General features: G+C 39.1%; 1 protein-coding gene across 2 annotated transcripts in view; it reads right to left on the bottom strand.

Moving 5' to 3' along the window:
* HPGD (15-hydroxyprostaglandin dehydrogenase) overlaps positions 1-15,068 on the bottom strand; it is a 35,352-nt gene extending 20,284 nt beyond the window's left edge. The window contains exons 1-4 of one of the 2 annotated variants that reach the window (XM_069574191.1): positions 14,719-15,068; positions 14,313-14,436; positions 11,702-11,808; positions 1,390-1,486 (exon numbers count right to left, since the gene is read on the bottom strand). In XM_069574191.1, the coding sequence (XP_069430292.1) occupies positions 1,390-1,486; positions 11,702-11,808; positions 14,313-14,436; positions 14,719-14,811 (421 nt within the window). In that variant the 5' untranslated portion in view covers positions 14,812-15,068. The remainder of the gene's footprint in view (positions 1-1,389; positions 1,487-11,701; positions 11,809-14,312; positions 14,437-14,718) is intronic. The other variant, XM_069574190.1, reaches the window with a different exon arrangement.
* Between the last annotated feature and the right edge of the window lie 389 nt (positions 15,069-15,457).

Genomic DNA, 15,457 nt, shown 5'->3' with positions numbered 1-15,457 from the left:
GGTGCAAGGGAACACTTTAATCTCTCTTTTCTTCCTGAAAACAGGACACAGAACTTCCATGCAAAAGATGCTGTCCCAGTCCCAGGAGGAAGGAAACTTTATCATCAGAGACTGCTGTCAAGAAGAGACATCTATACAGATCTTGTTAAAATAACTCTTATCTTTCTTGAGTCTCCTTATATATTTTAGTTACTTTCCCACAAATGCCTCACTTCATTCAACCTAGTTTACAAACACTGAGGTCTCACCATTTCTTTGGATCTTCGTTTTCCCATGGGGGCTCTCATGGACATGTGAGAACCTGTATACTTTGTTCCTCTGTTGATCTATCTTATGTCAATTTAATTCTCGCACTGGGCTAGAGACACCAAGAAAGAGATAAAGTTTGGTTTCCCCTATAGCACATCCCAACTAACTATATATGCCATATTTTAAAATTATACAGTTAGTACCATCACACATGAGTAGAGATACCTTAACTTCATTGTAGTCCTTTTCAGTTCATCAAAGGTGTTTTTACAAACTTTACTGTTTAGGAATCTCACAATAACCTTTGACAAATAGCAATGCTAGGAAAATATATATGTATAATCAAAGCTATAGCTTTGTCAGTAGTCATGTTTGTACGTAAGAATTAAAACATAAAGAAGGCCGAGTGCCAAAGAATTGATGCTGTCGAATTAGGATTCCAGTCTCTGAGAATCTAAACTTCAGCCCTCTCTAGGATCAAATATGTCTTTTAAGTATTGCCCATGCTTTCACCTTTTTCTGGAGAAAAAGATCTTCTCCACCTTGTGCTGGAGAAGACTCTTGAGAGTCCCTTGGACTGCAAGGAGACCAATCCAGTGGATCCTAAAGGAAATCAACCCTGAAATTTCATTGCAAGTATTGCTGCTGAAGCTGAAACTCTAATACTTTGGCCACCTGATACAAAGACAACTCATTGGAAAAGACCTTGATGCTGGAAAAGATTGAAGGCAAAGGGAGAAGGGGGCAGCAGAGAATGAAATGGTTAGATAGCTTCATTGACTCAATGGACATGAATTAGAGCAAACTCTGGAAGACAGTGGAGGTCAGAGGAGTCTGGTGTGCTACAGTCCTTGGGTTTGAAAGAGTCAGACAGGACTTAATGACTGAACAACAACAACATGTTTCTTGAAAACAGTACTGCATTAGGTAACTTTAAAGTCACAATTAAAACAAAAGAAAGAAACTTTGAGTTCAAATTTTTGATATTATGAAACAGAAAATCCCACAGAACCAGTAAAAAGAAAAGTAAACCAAGTTGCTATCTCAAACCTGAGTTGGTAATTAATGCACTTTGAAGAGATACTTTTGTAGTCCAAATGACCAATAAGAAATCATCATTGACATCATAATTGTCCTTACCTGCTAAAGAGGACATATTAATAATGATACCACCTTCACCTCCATTTTGCTTGCTCATGTAATCCAAGCCCAGGTAGGTTCCACTGATCACAGAAACCTAGTCCAGGGGCAGAAATAGGAAAAGCAACAGAATAATTATATTTTATGATATAGCCACACCCCAATATTTCTATTGTTATCCCAGACACTGATGGAGATTCCTGCAAAAGTTATCAATGAAAGGTTATGAAATGGCTGTGTTTTTGTTTTAAGTTAGTCATTAACTCTTTTGTTTGCCTAAACTTGTAGAGCTCATCACATTTCTGCAAAAGTTCACTTAGTTGCCCAATTTCTGAGATTTTATGATAAATGTTATATTGCAAAAGTATCTTATTAACTTTCATTAATTCACAGCACCTTCAATAATTCTATATATTCTTTTTATCTTCTAAATACTGGCTACAAAATTTATTCACCCTGTTTAGCCCATAGTTCTCTTGCCCAAGTATTCTACATCTATCTGCTGTGTTTCATCTCTTGCCTCTTGGAATATATCATAGTGGATACCCTTGATTGCCTGTACACTTCTCATTTCCTTCTTTTTTGCATTGGTATCTACTTCTTCATGTAATACAAAGGAAGGTGATCTCTCTTGCTTTAGTGCTGACAGTGGTTAATCTAATTGAGTCACAGAAATCCCATTCCCCTTGCCTGTGACTGGTTTAGGAGATGAAAGTGACCCATTTCCCAGCCAGTAAGACCAGAGAAGGAGTCAGCTGCAAGTCGGGTCCAGATTGGGGAGGGTGATGAAAGAGTACGCTACAGAGAAAATTTTCAGTGCTCTTAAGAAAACCAAATGATTGCATTACTCTCTTTTCATTGCTTTGTATGCAGGGAATGGCAGGGACATTACTTTGAAAAGCAGAGATATTATTTTGCCAACAAAGGTTCAGTTCAGTTGCTCAGTCATGTCTGACTCTTTGCAACCTCGTGGACTGCAGTACAGAAGGCTTCCCTGTCCATCACCAATACCCAGAGCTTGCTCAAACTCATGTCCATCCAGTCAGTGATGCCATCCAACCATCTCAGCCCCTGTCATCCCCTTCTCCTCCCGCCTTCTATCTTTCCCAGCATCAGGGTCTTTCCAATGAGTCAGTTCTTAGCATCAGGTGGCCAAAGTAATGGAGTTTCAGCTTCAGCATCAGTCTTTCCAAAGAATATTCAGGACTGATTTTCTTTAGGATGGACTGGTTGGATCTCCTTGCAGTCCAAGGGACTCTCAAGAGTCTTCTCCAACACCACAGTTCAAAAATATCAATTCTTCAGTGCTCAGCTTTCTTTACAGTCCAACTCTCCATCCATACATAACTACTGGAAAAACTATAGCTTTGACTAGATGAACCTTTGTCAGCAAAGTAACGTCTCTGCTTTCCAATATGTATCCAGAATGGTCATAGCTTTTCTTCCAAGGAGCAAGTGTTTTTTAATTTCATGGTTGCAGTCACCATCTGCAGTGGTTTTGGAGCCCCCAAAAAGAAAGTCTCTCACAGCTTCCATTGTTTCCCCATCTATTTGCCATGAAGTAATGGGACCGGATGCTATGATCTTAGTATTCTGAACGTTGAGTTTTAAGCCACCTTTTTCACTCTCCTCTTTCACTTTCATCAAGAGGCTTTTTAGTTCTTCTTCACTTTCTGCCATAAGGGTGGTGTCATCTGCATATCTGAGGTTATTGATATTTCTGCCAGCAATCTTGATTCCAACTTGTGCGTCATTCAGCCTGGCATTTCTCATGATGTACTCTGAATATCAGTTAAATAAGTAGGGTGACAATATACAGCCTTGACATACTCCTTTCTCGATTTGGAACCAGTCTGTTGTTCCAAGTTTGGTTCTAACTGTTGTTTGTTGACCTGCATACAGATTTCTCAAGAGACAGGTCAGGTGTTCTGGTATTCCCATCTCTTTCAGAATTTTCCACAGTTTATTGTGATCCACAGTCAAAGGCTTTGGCATAGTCAATAAAGCAGAAGTAGATGTTTTTCTGGAACTCTCTTTCTTTTTCTATGATCCAACGGATGTTGGCAGTTTGATCTCTGGTTTCTCTGCCTTTTCTAAATCCAGCTTGAACATCTGGAAGTTCATGGTTTACGTACTATTGAAGCCTGGCTTGGAGAATTTTGAGCCTTACTTTGCTAGCGTGTGAAATGAGTGCAATTGTGTGGTAGTTTGAACATTCTTTGGCATTGCCTTTCTTTGGGATTAGAATGAAAACTGACCTTTTCCGGTAGTCATGTATGGATGTGAGAGTTGGAACATAAAGAAGGCTAAATACTGAAGAATTGATGCTTTTGAACTGTGGTTTTGGAGAAGACTCTTGAGAATCCCTTGGATTGAAAAGAGATCAAACCAGTTAGTCCTAATGAAAATCAGTTCTGAATATTCATCGGAAGGACTGATGCTGAAGCTGAAGCTCCAATACTTTGGCCACTTGATGCAAAGAACCAACTAATTGGAAAAAATCCTGATGCTGGGAAAGATTGTAGGCAGGAGGAGAAGGGAGTGACAGAAGATGAGATGATTGGATGGCATCACCGACTCAATGAACATGAGTTTGAGCAAACTCTGGAAGTTGGTGACAGACAGGGAAGCCTGCCATGCTGTAGTCCACGAGGTGGCAAAGAGCTGGACATGACTGAGTGACTGAGCAACAATGCTGGAATGAAGTTATAGAGATAGCATCTTTAAGAGGGAACCACCATGAAGGACGGCAGATGGGAAAGATGACAGTGTCTGTCCTGATGATATCACAGAGCTGCAGCATCAAGCAGCCCTGAACTCAGTGTCCTGTGAGATCACATAGCTGTTTCACCTAGACTGAGTGGGGGATTATTGTTCCCTGGACACATGGTCTTCAGTAATTAAACCACTTAATTTTGTTCATCATTCTTCCAGCTACCTTTTTGATAGCTAATTCTGTTTTATTACTGACACCCACATATAGGCACCTTTTCGGTATTATTCTAACGTTTAAGAATGAATTGGCGCTTCTATGGTGGTCCAGTGGTTAAGAATCTGCCTTGTAGTGCAGAAGACACTGGTCTGACTCCTGGTCCTGAAAGATCCCACACGCCACAGAGCAACTAAACCCATGTGCCACAACTACTGAGCCTGTGCTCCATGACAAGAGAAGCCTGTGCATTGTAACCTGAGATAGCCCCTGCTCTCCACAACTAGAGAAAGCCTGAGTGCAGCTACAAAAACCCAGCACAAGCAAAAGTAAATAAATAAGAACTAACCACTATTAAAAGCAACTTGTGACATGCAACGTATTTGAAACCATACATTCCCTTTTCGGAGAAGGCGATGGCACCCCACTCCAGTACTCTTGCCTGAAAAATCCCATGGACGGAGGAGCCTGGTAGGCTACAGTCCATGGGGTCGCTGAGTCAGACATGACTGAGCGACTTCCCTTTCACTTTTCACTTTCATGCATTGGAGAAGGAAATGGCAACCCACTCCAGTGTTCTTGCCTGGAGAATCCCAGGGACGTGGGAGCCCGGTGGGCTGCCGTCTGTGGGGTCGCGCAGAGTCGGACAGGACTGACGCGACTTAGCAGCAGCATCAGCAGCAGCATTCCCTTTTAGAATTAAGAACGCCTCTCCCTTCCAACTCAGACTTCTAATAGAAAATTTCCTTTTGACATCTTAATTCTTATGACTTTCATTTTTTACAATACTGGAAAGAAAACAATATAACAGAGAATGAGATAACGAGTCTGAACCTGAGGGCATATATTGATGGTTACCTTCTTTTTATTTTAAAAATTCCTTTTGGAGTTTTCTTGACAAGCATTCAGGTATACTCTATACCTAACCGTAGTTTTAACTCAAAGAAGTAAACTGAAGATTCAAGCCATGTATCAGTGTGATATTAAGCAAACTCAAGGAGATTGAATAAAACTTGCACATGATTCCCTTTTAAAAGGAAAAAAAAAAACCACCTTCAGTGGTTTATATAAGAAGGATTTAAAAATGTACATGACTGGAATTACTGAAGTCAGATTCTGTGTGTTTCTGTCCAGGTCTCTGCATGTCTGAACAGGATTTCTGTTTATGCGTATTGGCACTACTCCTTTATTCTCAGGTATTTACAGCTTTGCTGACACCTGTTTTGGGTTTTCAACATCTACATGATACAGCCAGATAGAAGACTGAGGAATGTTTCCAATTTTTTTTAAAGCTATATTTATTTCCTGTTTTTTTTTTTATTGAGGAGGAAAAATAATTGTCGTGCTATCTATTATCAGGTTAAGAATTGCATACTTTTTCAAATGAAAGTATTCTTCAAATAAATCTACAAGAAAAAATCTCTAATGTTTTAGCTGAACATATACGATATTTTCACCTCTTTTCCTTTACTATGACAATCTCTTCCACATCCCAGATCATATATTAAGGAAAATTCAATGTCTAATTTTACGTGTGGTTAGTCACTCAGTTGTGTCCGACTCTTTGCAAACCCATGGACTGCAGCCAGCCTGGTTCCCTGTCCATGGGAATTCTCCAGGCAAGAATACTGGAGTGGGTTGCCATGCCCTCCACAGGATCTTCCCAACCCAGGGATCGAACCCAGGTCTCCAGCATTGCAGGTGGATTCTTTACCGACTGAGCCACCAGGGAAGCCCTAATTTTACATAGTGAGAATAAATAAAAACTTGACTATTGACAAAATAATCTAATGAACACAGGCTTACTCAATATTTTTGGTTATGAGAGAATTTTTATATGTATACTGAAATTACAATTGTTTAGTATTCCAAATCTTAAAGTAGTTTTTTTCATGAATTAAGGCATTCTGTAACTTAAAAATCACTCTCATAAATTCCCCTATCCTGGAAATGATTCTCTAGTAATAAAGATAAATGCATAAATGAACTTAGCTCCTCTCATTAAGCATCATGTCTTCTATTATACACACAAATATGTACAGACAGGCTTCTCTGGGGGCTCAGCAGAAAAAAAAACCACGTACAACGCAGAAGACCCAGGAGACATGGGTTTAATCCCTGGCTTAGGAAGATCCCGTGGAGGAGAGCATGGGCTTTCCTGGTGGCTCAGACAGTAAAGAAGAATCTGTCGGCAATGCAGGAGACCTGGGTTTGATTGCCAGGTTGGGAAGATCCCTGGAGAAGAAAATGGCTACCCACTCCAGTATTCTTGTCTGGAGAATTCCCTAGACAGAGGAACCACGGAGTCACAAAGAGTCAGACACAACAGAGCACCATACACACACATATATGTATATATGTTCTGTTTATATTTGTGTGTGTGTGTGTGTGTGTGTGTGTTTACTACTGAAATTTTCTAATCTGTTATTTCCTTTATCCCATTTCCCTCCACTCTGGAGTTGCTTTCAGTTTATTTATGATTGTTGTGCTACATAGTAACTAAAGCAATTATAAAAAATTCTGTCATATTATCATAAAACTCTGCCTTTTAGGATCTTGTTTTTCCTCCAGTCAGTTTTCAAGGGATACTAATAGAGATGATCATTTTTTTCCTGAAATCTATTTTCATCTTTTTTTTCTTCCATGTTCAATCTTTCAACATTTCTGCTTATTTAGGGGGTAAATATGATTGTGTTCCCCCTTGCAGAAGCTACTTATAATTTAGGAAGCCTTGCCTAACTAACTAAAATAGTTCTATAGGGTCTTTAGGTATGATAGAGTTGCAATAACAGAAAGTAGTTATTAATTTAAGTTGTAATCAGCATGCTTGGGAGCCAAGAAAAAGGAGTATGCTTGACAACAGTGTTTCTATCTGATTTCTCAACTCTTCATTAGAGGCAGAGTAGAGCAGAAAAGTCTACCTCATTTAGAAATGGGATGGTGGGAATGAAGAAAATGTGACTTCATACAAATTATGCTTTATTGAAGCTTAACCAACCTTAGAGGTAAAAGGATTATTTTCATCTTTTTCCAATCTGGGAAATACAAAATCAGAAAAATGAAATAAAAATTCATAAACTTTAAAAAATATTTTATTTATTTTACTTTTATTTATTTCTTCGGCTGTGCTGGGTCTTAGTTATGGCATGTGGGCTCCAGTTCCCTGACCAGGGATCAAACTCGGGCCCCCTGCATTGGGAGCATGGATGCTTACCTATTGGACCATCAGGGAAGTCCCAAAAGTTCATGAATTTTAAATTCAGGTATGGAACAAATCCTTTTAAAGAATCCCCAGTGATAGCCATCAATTTTATTTACTTTTTATTTGAATATACTAATGGAGTCAATACAAGTTAGTCATATGTCCAATTAAGTCGTAAGTCCCACCCGAGTGTGAATGAGTTATTTAGGTTTATTAAAGTTTCAAGTAGTGAAATAAATACATTACCAAATAACTTTATCAGTATTCAAAGTTAAGTCTACCTCTGCTCAATGGCCAGACCAACCGATAGTTATGTAAAAAGTATTTCTTTCCTGAATGTTCCTTGTGAGTCTGAGCAGCTACAAATCAGGCTCCTGTGGCTGATTTCAGACTGAAAAGGAAGGACAGAGAAGTCTCATGGGAAAAAAAGACTGGGAAGAGGTTTACTGGAGCTCTTGTGTGGGACACACGGTGAGAACCACTGTCTGAAGAATGAAGAAGGGATAAATTTGGTAAGGAATAAAAGTGAAGGATAGACGATACTGTTTGCAACACTGATGTAATAGGAAACCATCCAAACATTGTACTGAAACACTAAAACGAATATCCATGTCTGCAAAATATCACAGGATAGCAGTTTATTTTTCTAATACATTTTAATTGAACATCTACTAAGCATGTAAAACAAAAATGTTCTGCCTTGAAAGAACTTACAGCATATAAGCATAAGTTGTACACGTTTCAAAATAATTCTAACAAAATTTCAAAAACCAATAAGCCCTATGAGGATAAGTTATGTTATATAAGCTTTCAGAAGTGGGAATGATATGTGGTGAGGTTCTTTAACTAACTGGTGACTCTCTGACATGGACAAGAACATGGAAAAACATGGAAAAGACCAGACACGAAATTGTATAATTCAAGGAAGCAAATTATATCCAGAGCAGAATTGAAAAAAAACATTATACACAAACCACACACAAATATTTGCATTCCACTACCAGAGGTAATCCAGCTAGGAGGACAATGATTAGTCAGACTCTAATCTACTCTTGCAATGAGTATTGTAGGTAGCAGTGAAGGAACTTGTTTTTAAGTTATATATGGGTGACAAAGGTTATAGCTTGTTCTCTTTCTGTAACATTAAACAAATGTCATCAGTCTCTAGAGTTAAGCTAAGGAGTGGCCTCTGTCAGCAGAGTTCAAAGCAAAGTAAAGGCCAGTTGAATTTCAGTGAGGAAGAATCCTGGAGAGTGAGCTATAACCAAAGGGGACAAATAAAATTCCCATCTTCCAGAATTCTCTATTTGAAGATAATGCAAGAACTTCCCAGCTTGGAGCAGATGTTTATTCACCTGTGTATTTATTAAAATAAAGCAAACATGCCTGCTCTGCTGGATGAAAACAGATCACTAGACTCCAACCTATTCCCCCTGTGATATCTCTTCACTATTTTCATGTTTCTTTATATTAACTCTAATCATTGCACATGTTTTCTGACAGCTGATTTCTCAGAGAAAAGACACAGTAGTTACCCATTATGAATGAACTGAATATGGAAAATTTACATCCTAGGGACCTCTATCTATAAAATATCTGGAGTTTTACTGATGAAATGAAAATAATAGTGATACACAAGGGAAAGAACTGTTGTGTAATTTTTTTTATTAGTATAGCTCAATTAAAAAAATCTGGTCAGTTTATGTGGTTTCAGAGAGTGGCATAAGTTCATAAAAATATATCTTCTTTAAATTCCTGAAGTTTCCAATTGGTTGCATGTTCAAAACCAATATTTTTTTAAGTCTGGCAACCAAAGGATATACTGAAGTATGGTTCATAATCAGTCAGGGATAACCACCAAAAAGTATGCATAAAATGTACTATTTTCTTACCAGCCAAAGAAAATTAAGGCTATCCAATGGAATTTAAGATAAGCATGGAAACAGAACATAGACAAAAAGAAAATTTAGTGAACATGAAGTAGGAACTAAAGCAAAAGGAATAAATCCTAACAGAAGAGTAAAAATAAATATGAGTGGCTTAAATTCACAAATATAAAAAGTTCTAGGATGTGATTTGAAAAATAAGATTTTACATTATACTGTTAGCAAGAGATAAAATTAATATAAAAGGTTATTTTCATTTTCAAAATAAAGAAACAGAAAAAAGTATGCCTAGGTAAATGAGAATCAAAAGAAAACATGGATGCCAATTTTATATCTGGAAATAGAAAACAAATAAAAAATCCCAGGTTGCAATAGGGTTACAACTTTAAAAAGTCAATAGTCGATAAATTATGATCACCAGCCATTTATGCAGAATTAAAACTGAAGGATGACTGAAAGAGGTAGGCAAATTGACAATTGTCATTTGAGATAGAACTACATTCTATTCAGAAACAGAAAAATGAAGGAGATAAAGTAAGCAAAGGAATAACTGACAGCCAAATCAAATAGAAATATTTTCAGAAAATGATAAGATCTTATCATTCATAACAGAGACAGGAATATAAAATTAAATTAGGTGTTAACTAAGCAAAGTCAATGGCATTAGACATTGATATACCGTAATATAGTAAGATTTAGCCAAGAGATGTAACTGTGGTTCACAGAATGAAAATATTTCATTTTACTTATCTATACTATTTGTGTAAAGTAGAAGAAAATCAAAGAGTTGTCTCAACTCAGAAACAGCAGTTGTGAGGTCTCTAAACATACACACACACATCAGAAACATTTTGAGAGACATTTGACAAACACCTTTTAAAGTTATTTTGAAATATGATACCCAGGAATGCTTGAGACAAATTTTAGATAGAACTAGAAGGAGGGTGTTTGCATTTTAAAATAGTACCTTTTGATCTGGGTCAAAGGATTTTAGGTATCTGTCAAGCTTGGGGTGCAACTCTGTACCTTAAAAAAAGTAGTGCTCACATATCACCTTTTTTTCCAAGTTAGGGTAATTCTCATCAATTCTATCAAGTTGTTACAGTTAAGTCATTACTCATGAGAATGTCAATTCAAGTAAAATATTTATTGACTAAGCACTATCTTCAGGATATCGTGTTGATTACTGAGAGAAGAACAAAGAAAAACATCACATGGTACTTGTTTTTAAGAAGCTGGATACGGTGAAGTAGGGAGCACTCCCTATGTGTTTATACACACACCGTAGCCCCTCTGCACTTTACACATGCTTGCTTTGCAAGACTAATAAAAAAGATTACCAAATAAAAGAAATTACCAAGGGCATGGTGACCCCATGCCCAGCCCAGCTCTGACATCTGGCTTTAGCTAAAGTTTCAGTATTTCTAAACCCCAATGGTTTATGTCATGTGCTTATAAAATGGGATAATCAGTAAGCTTGTAATACAATGCAGAAAACAAATTTTATTTCCTAATTCTACATTTTCACAATTCAAGAAAGAATTAAATAACCATCAAACATTGTAGAAATGACACACGTATATGCACACACACACACATACACTGGCATTAATAATAAAAATCTTAATTATTACAAAGTACAATGGTCACTTTAGCCTTGTTTTCTATTGTAGTCCTGGAACTAAATCTAGTTTTTAAATAAATAATGTAAGGCAGAAATTGGAAAGATTTTTTTTCTGAAAAAATTCAAATGGTAAACATTTTAGGCATTGTGTATCACAGGACCACTTTCACAATTATGCAGCTCTATTGTTGTAGCAGAAAAGTAGCCAGAGACAACATGTAAATAAAAGACCTTGGCTGTGTGCCAATAAGGCTTTACAGACACTGAAATTGGAATTTCATATATTTATACATTTCATTTTTTCTTCTTTTCATACTATTTTTTCAACTATTAAAACATGTAAAGCCCATTTGTAGCTTGCAGGTCATACAAAAACAGGTGGCAGGCTAGTTTGGCTGAAGATCATAGCTTGACAACTATTAAGTTATTCAATAAATGATGTTTTTTTCCTATTTCCTTTAATATTTTAAGACAGATTTATTTTCATAATTGAAAATCTCAAATGTCTTCCTATTTGTGAACAGAAGTGCTTTTTCCCCTAGCTTTTTGTAAATTCTCTTTTTCTAAATTGTAGGTCATTATATTGTTTCCATGAAAAAAACTCTTTTTTCCTTTTAAGACATCCTTTTATGAAATAATTGTAGAGAATGAACATGGTTTAGACAGCTTACCAAATTAATCTGCAGAGTTTTTTCCCAGTTTTTCTCATTATTCACTCCAGCATTATTGACCAAGATGTCCAGCTTTCCAAAGTGGTCTACAACTTTCCTAAAAGTATCTAGTAAAAAAAGAAGACGTTATAGATCCGTTCTTACTTTGCCCAGACACATTTATCACAGTGTATGCCCTGAAATGATGTTTTAACTTCTGCAGTCTTCTGGTGAAAATTACAGTCTTAGACTGTGGCTTATTGCTTTGCTTCTCAGTGTGGTTTGGAAGCCAGCACCATCAATCAGAATTACCTGGGAACCTGTCAAAAACGCAGAATCAGTGGTCACCACAGACCTACGGAATCAGAATCTTAACCTTAGTAAGATCCATAGACAATTTGTATGCACATTAAAGTTCTGTAAGCAGTACCTCAATGGGGTAAATTTTAGAGAGCTGAGCACCCTGTGCTAAGTGCTCTTGGAAGTCAGTTTGGGCAGCCAGCATCTCTGTCCCTGAGAAGTTACTAAAGTTCTGTGGCTTAGCCTATGACAAACATCCTTTTAAAAATAAGCCATATTATCTTCAGAAGGTGTCATATTAAACACTTGTGTATTCAGATCCATTATGACCTTTTCAGTGCATCTAGTACCTAGTAGGCTTCCCAGGTGGTGCTAGTGGTAAAGAACCTGCCTGTAAATACAGGAGGCACAAGAGATGCGGGTTCGATGGGGAGATGGGCATGACAGCACACTTCAGCATTCTTGCCTGGAGAATCCCATGGACAGAGGAGCCTGGAGGGCTACCGTCCACAGGGTCACAAAGAGTTGGACATGACTTAAGTGACTTAGCAGGTACACACACACTCTTCAGAACTCCACAACCACCTTACAGGAAATTAGGTTGTCAAATACTAATGGCGTCTCACTTTTGGGCTCAAGCAACTTACAATCTAGGTTTTGCTGACATTTAAATGCTGTGGCATCCTTTATAATTTGCCTAAACTCTTCCTGTTGCCTTTTTTTTTTTTTTCATCTGTAGGTCATCTCCAAGAACTTTTTCACCTCTGTATTTTTATGATTTCAATGACGTCTCTTGGGCCACGTGTCTACATAGTTTTAAAAGTTGTAGGCCACACTAAATCCTGAAACTGGAAGAGTCAATGCCAAGTTTCCCTAAAATGCAAATAAACACTGATGTCCAGAAAACATGTGGCTTTCTCATTGACCATCATGGCTTCTCCTGGTCACTCATTATGTGTCTGGTTTCCTCCTCCACAATCAGTTATCCTTAAGGAACGTGTTTACAGCCAAGGTACTAATTTTAAATACTGGAAGCAAAACAATTAAGGTTAAATGTCATGTGAAAAACTACATAAATTCAGACAGAAATAGCTTTCAGATGACCTCTACTGTTCCCTATTCTATCATCGTGGCTGTTGGGATTTGACATGACTTTACCCTTGAAGAAAAATACCCTGTGCAATCAGCAAAACTTTATCCTCTGGCAAAATACATAGCTCTGGCACTGTGTTTACAGGTCTCTTCTGCTCACACTTATAATCCATGTTATGGATCTTTATAAAATTTTCAGTTTAATTACATAATTTTCTTTAAAACAATTTCCCTGAACAATTTGTTTCCTTCTAACATACTACTCCATTTTCACTCTTTCACAGAACACTCCAACATTAAAAAAAAAAAAAAATCACACACAGACTCATCCATGTTAAGAAGTACTAAAATGACTTTCATGAAAGTTTTTTGGCCCGTTAAAGATGTGCCTAGCAATTTTTTTTACTTAGTCTTTCAAAAAAAATAAACTTTGTGAAATACAAATGTTCTACTTTCTCATTTTTCCTCGAAATACATGTATTTTCTCATACCGATCTGTTGGACTTCTAAATGACCAAATCTGTTTTTTTTGTCTACACCAACACTGTCTCTGGATTGGTCAAGTAGATCCGTCTGTCTTAAGCGAGTAGACAGAAACAGGAAAGCATTGAGGAAAATCTGACAGGAACTTTTCTTCTGCAATACAACTATTACTGTTTTTAAAGCATTTCATAGGGGAAAAATCAGGGAGAACATCTGGTCAAAAGCATCCAGCACAGCTGTGATGACAACCCTTGACCTTGCATCCTAGCATGTTCCAAGGAGAAACATTGCCACATTTGACTGCCATTGGATTCTACCGTCTTCCAGCTTTCTGGGAGAAGCAGTCTGCCGTAATCCCCTAGCCTACTTTATCTTTCTAAGTTCCATTTGCAAGTTCAATCATTTAATAACTACTGAAGCAGCACTATCTTGGAATACACCAAGGAATTTTGATTACATTATGCGCTGCCAAATGACTAAAAGAAAAGGATTTCTCAAACATGCTTGGCTTTTCTTCCTCCTTAGTTTTTGTATGTCTATTGGGATGTCAGATATCCCTCCTTAGTTTTTTTTTTTTTTTTAATGTCTATTGGGATGTCAGGTAGCAGTCGGCTATCTCTTGGAGCTCGGAGGTAGTTGCTCTGCAGGAGGTAGCCCCTCCGCCACCCCAAGCTAGCTCTCTGGCGCAGGCTGCCTTCAGGTTGCTACTTGCTCAAAGCGCGCTCCACGCTGATGGATTGATTTTCCCCTCGCTTACCTCTCAGTTGTTCCTGATCGGCCACATCGCACTGAATAAACAGAGTCTTCTGAGGTTCAAACTTCTCATCCAGGGCAGCTTTACACTTGACACCTGCTTCGAGATTCCAATCGACCAGCGCTACCTACGGACAAAAGGAGAGGAATCGAGATCCTTCGCGCCTGGTAAAACAGGCAGACAGACCGACAGTACAGAGACAACAGGAAGCTCCTCGTTTGGACCTGAGATCGGGCAGTTTACAGATCGGGTTCTCTGTCAGCGCATTCGAAGTCCGCTGGAGTGCGCCAGCCTGGACAGCTCTGGAGGCAGCAAGAAGAGCCCCGGGGGCGCAGCCTGGGTCGCTCACTCCCCGGGGCCTCGACTGGAGAGCGGGTCTCGGCTGGGCCGTGCGCCTCGCCGCGCTTACCTTGGCGCCCTTGAGCAGCAGCGCCTCGGCGGAGGCTCGGCCGATGCCCTGGGCCGCGCCAGTCACCAGCGCCACTTTGCCGTTCACGTGCATGTCGCCGCCTGCGCTCGGTGGGCGAGCTCGGCGTCTCCGCGCGGCCGCGGCTTTTAAGGACCCTGCGCGCGCGCATGTGTGGCCGGGCCGCGCTCGCCTGCCAGTGGGCGGGGATGAAGCTGTCAAGCAGCGCCGGCACCCAGGACTGTGTCACCTGGCCCTGAGCGCTCCGGCCCGGCGATCTTTGCCTTCCTGACTCGTAGCCAAACCTGGGAGCCTCCTCCTGCACTAGGGCATGAGACATACGGTAAATAAACATCTCTGCCTCTGTGGAGCTTGTAACCTAAGCTAGCTGGGGAGATGATGATTTGGACGCAGGCTGGCTGGTTAAAGAGCACGCAGAAAGGTTACTCCCCAAGAAGAGATCCCTTCCGTGTGCTGAAGACCACCCCATAAAAGGAGGGCAGAGGAGAAGCTGAAGAGCTTGGAATCCTCCTCTGTGCCCAGGTCTTCCTCCCCACCCCACTCTTCCCCCACACCCCCACCCTCCAAATAATAGAAAAAGAAAAAACAAAACAAAAAACAAAAACAGTAAAGCACGATTTTAGGGGCTGCCCTTTTGTCTTGATCTAAGTTTTTAATTCTTATCTCATGGACATCGAAGTGGGGATGGAGGGAGCAGAGGTGACTAACACCGTTTTTAGGT

This window comes from Ovis canadensis, chromosome 2 (genome assembly GCF_042477335.2).
Source record: "Ovis canadensis isolate MfBH-ARS-UI-01 breed Bighorn chromosome 2, ARS-UI_OviCan_v2, whole genome shotgun sequence".
Classification (NCBI taxonomy): domain Eukaryota; kingdom Metazoa; phylum Chordata; class Mammalia; order Artiodactyla; family Bovidae; genus Ovis; species Ovis canadensis.
Note: the sequence above shows the minus strand (reverse complement) of the source record. Positions and strands in the feature narration are given on the sequence as shown.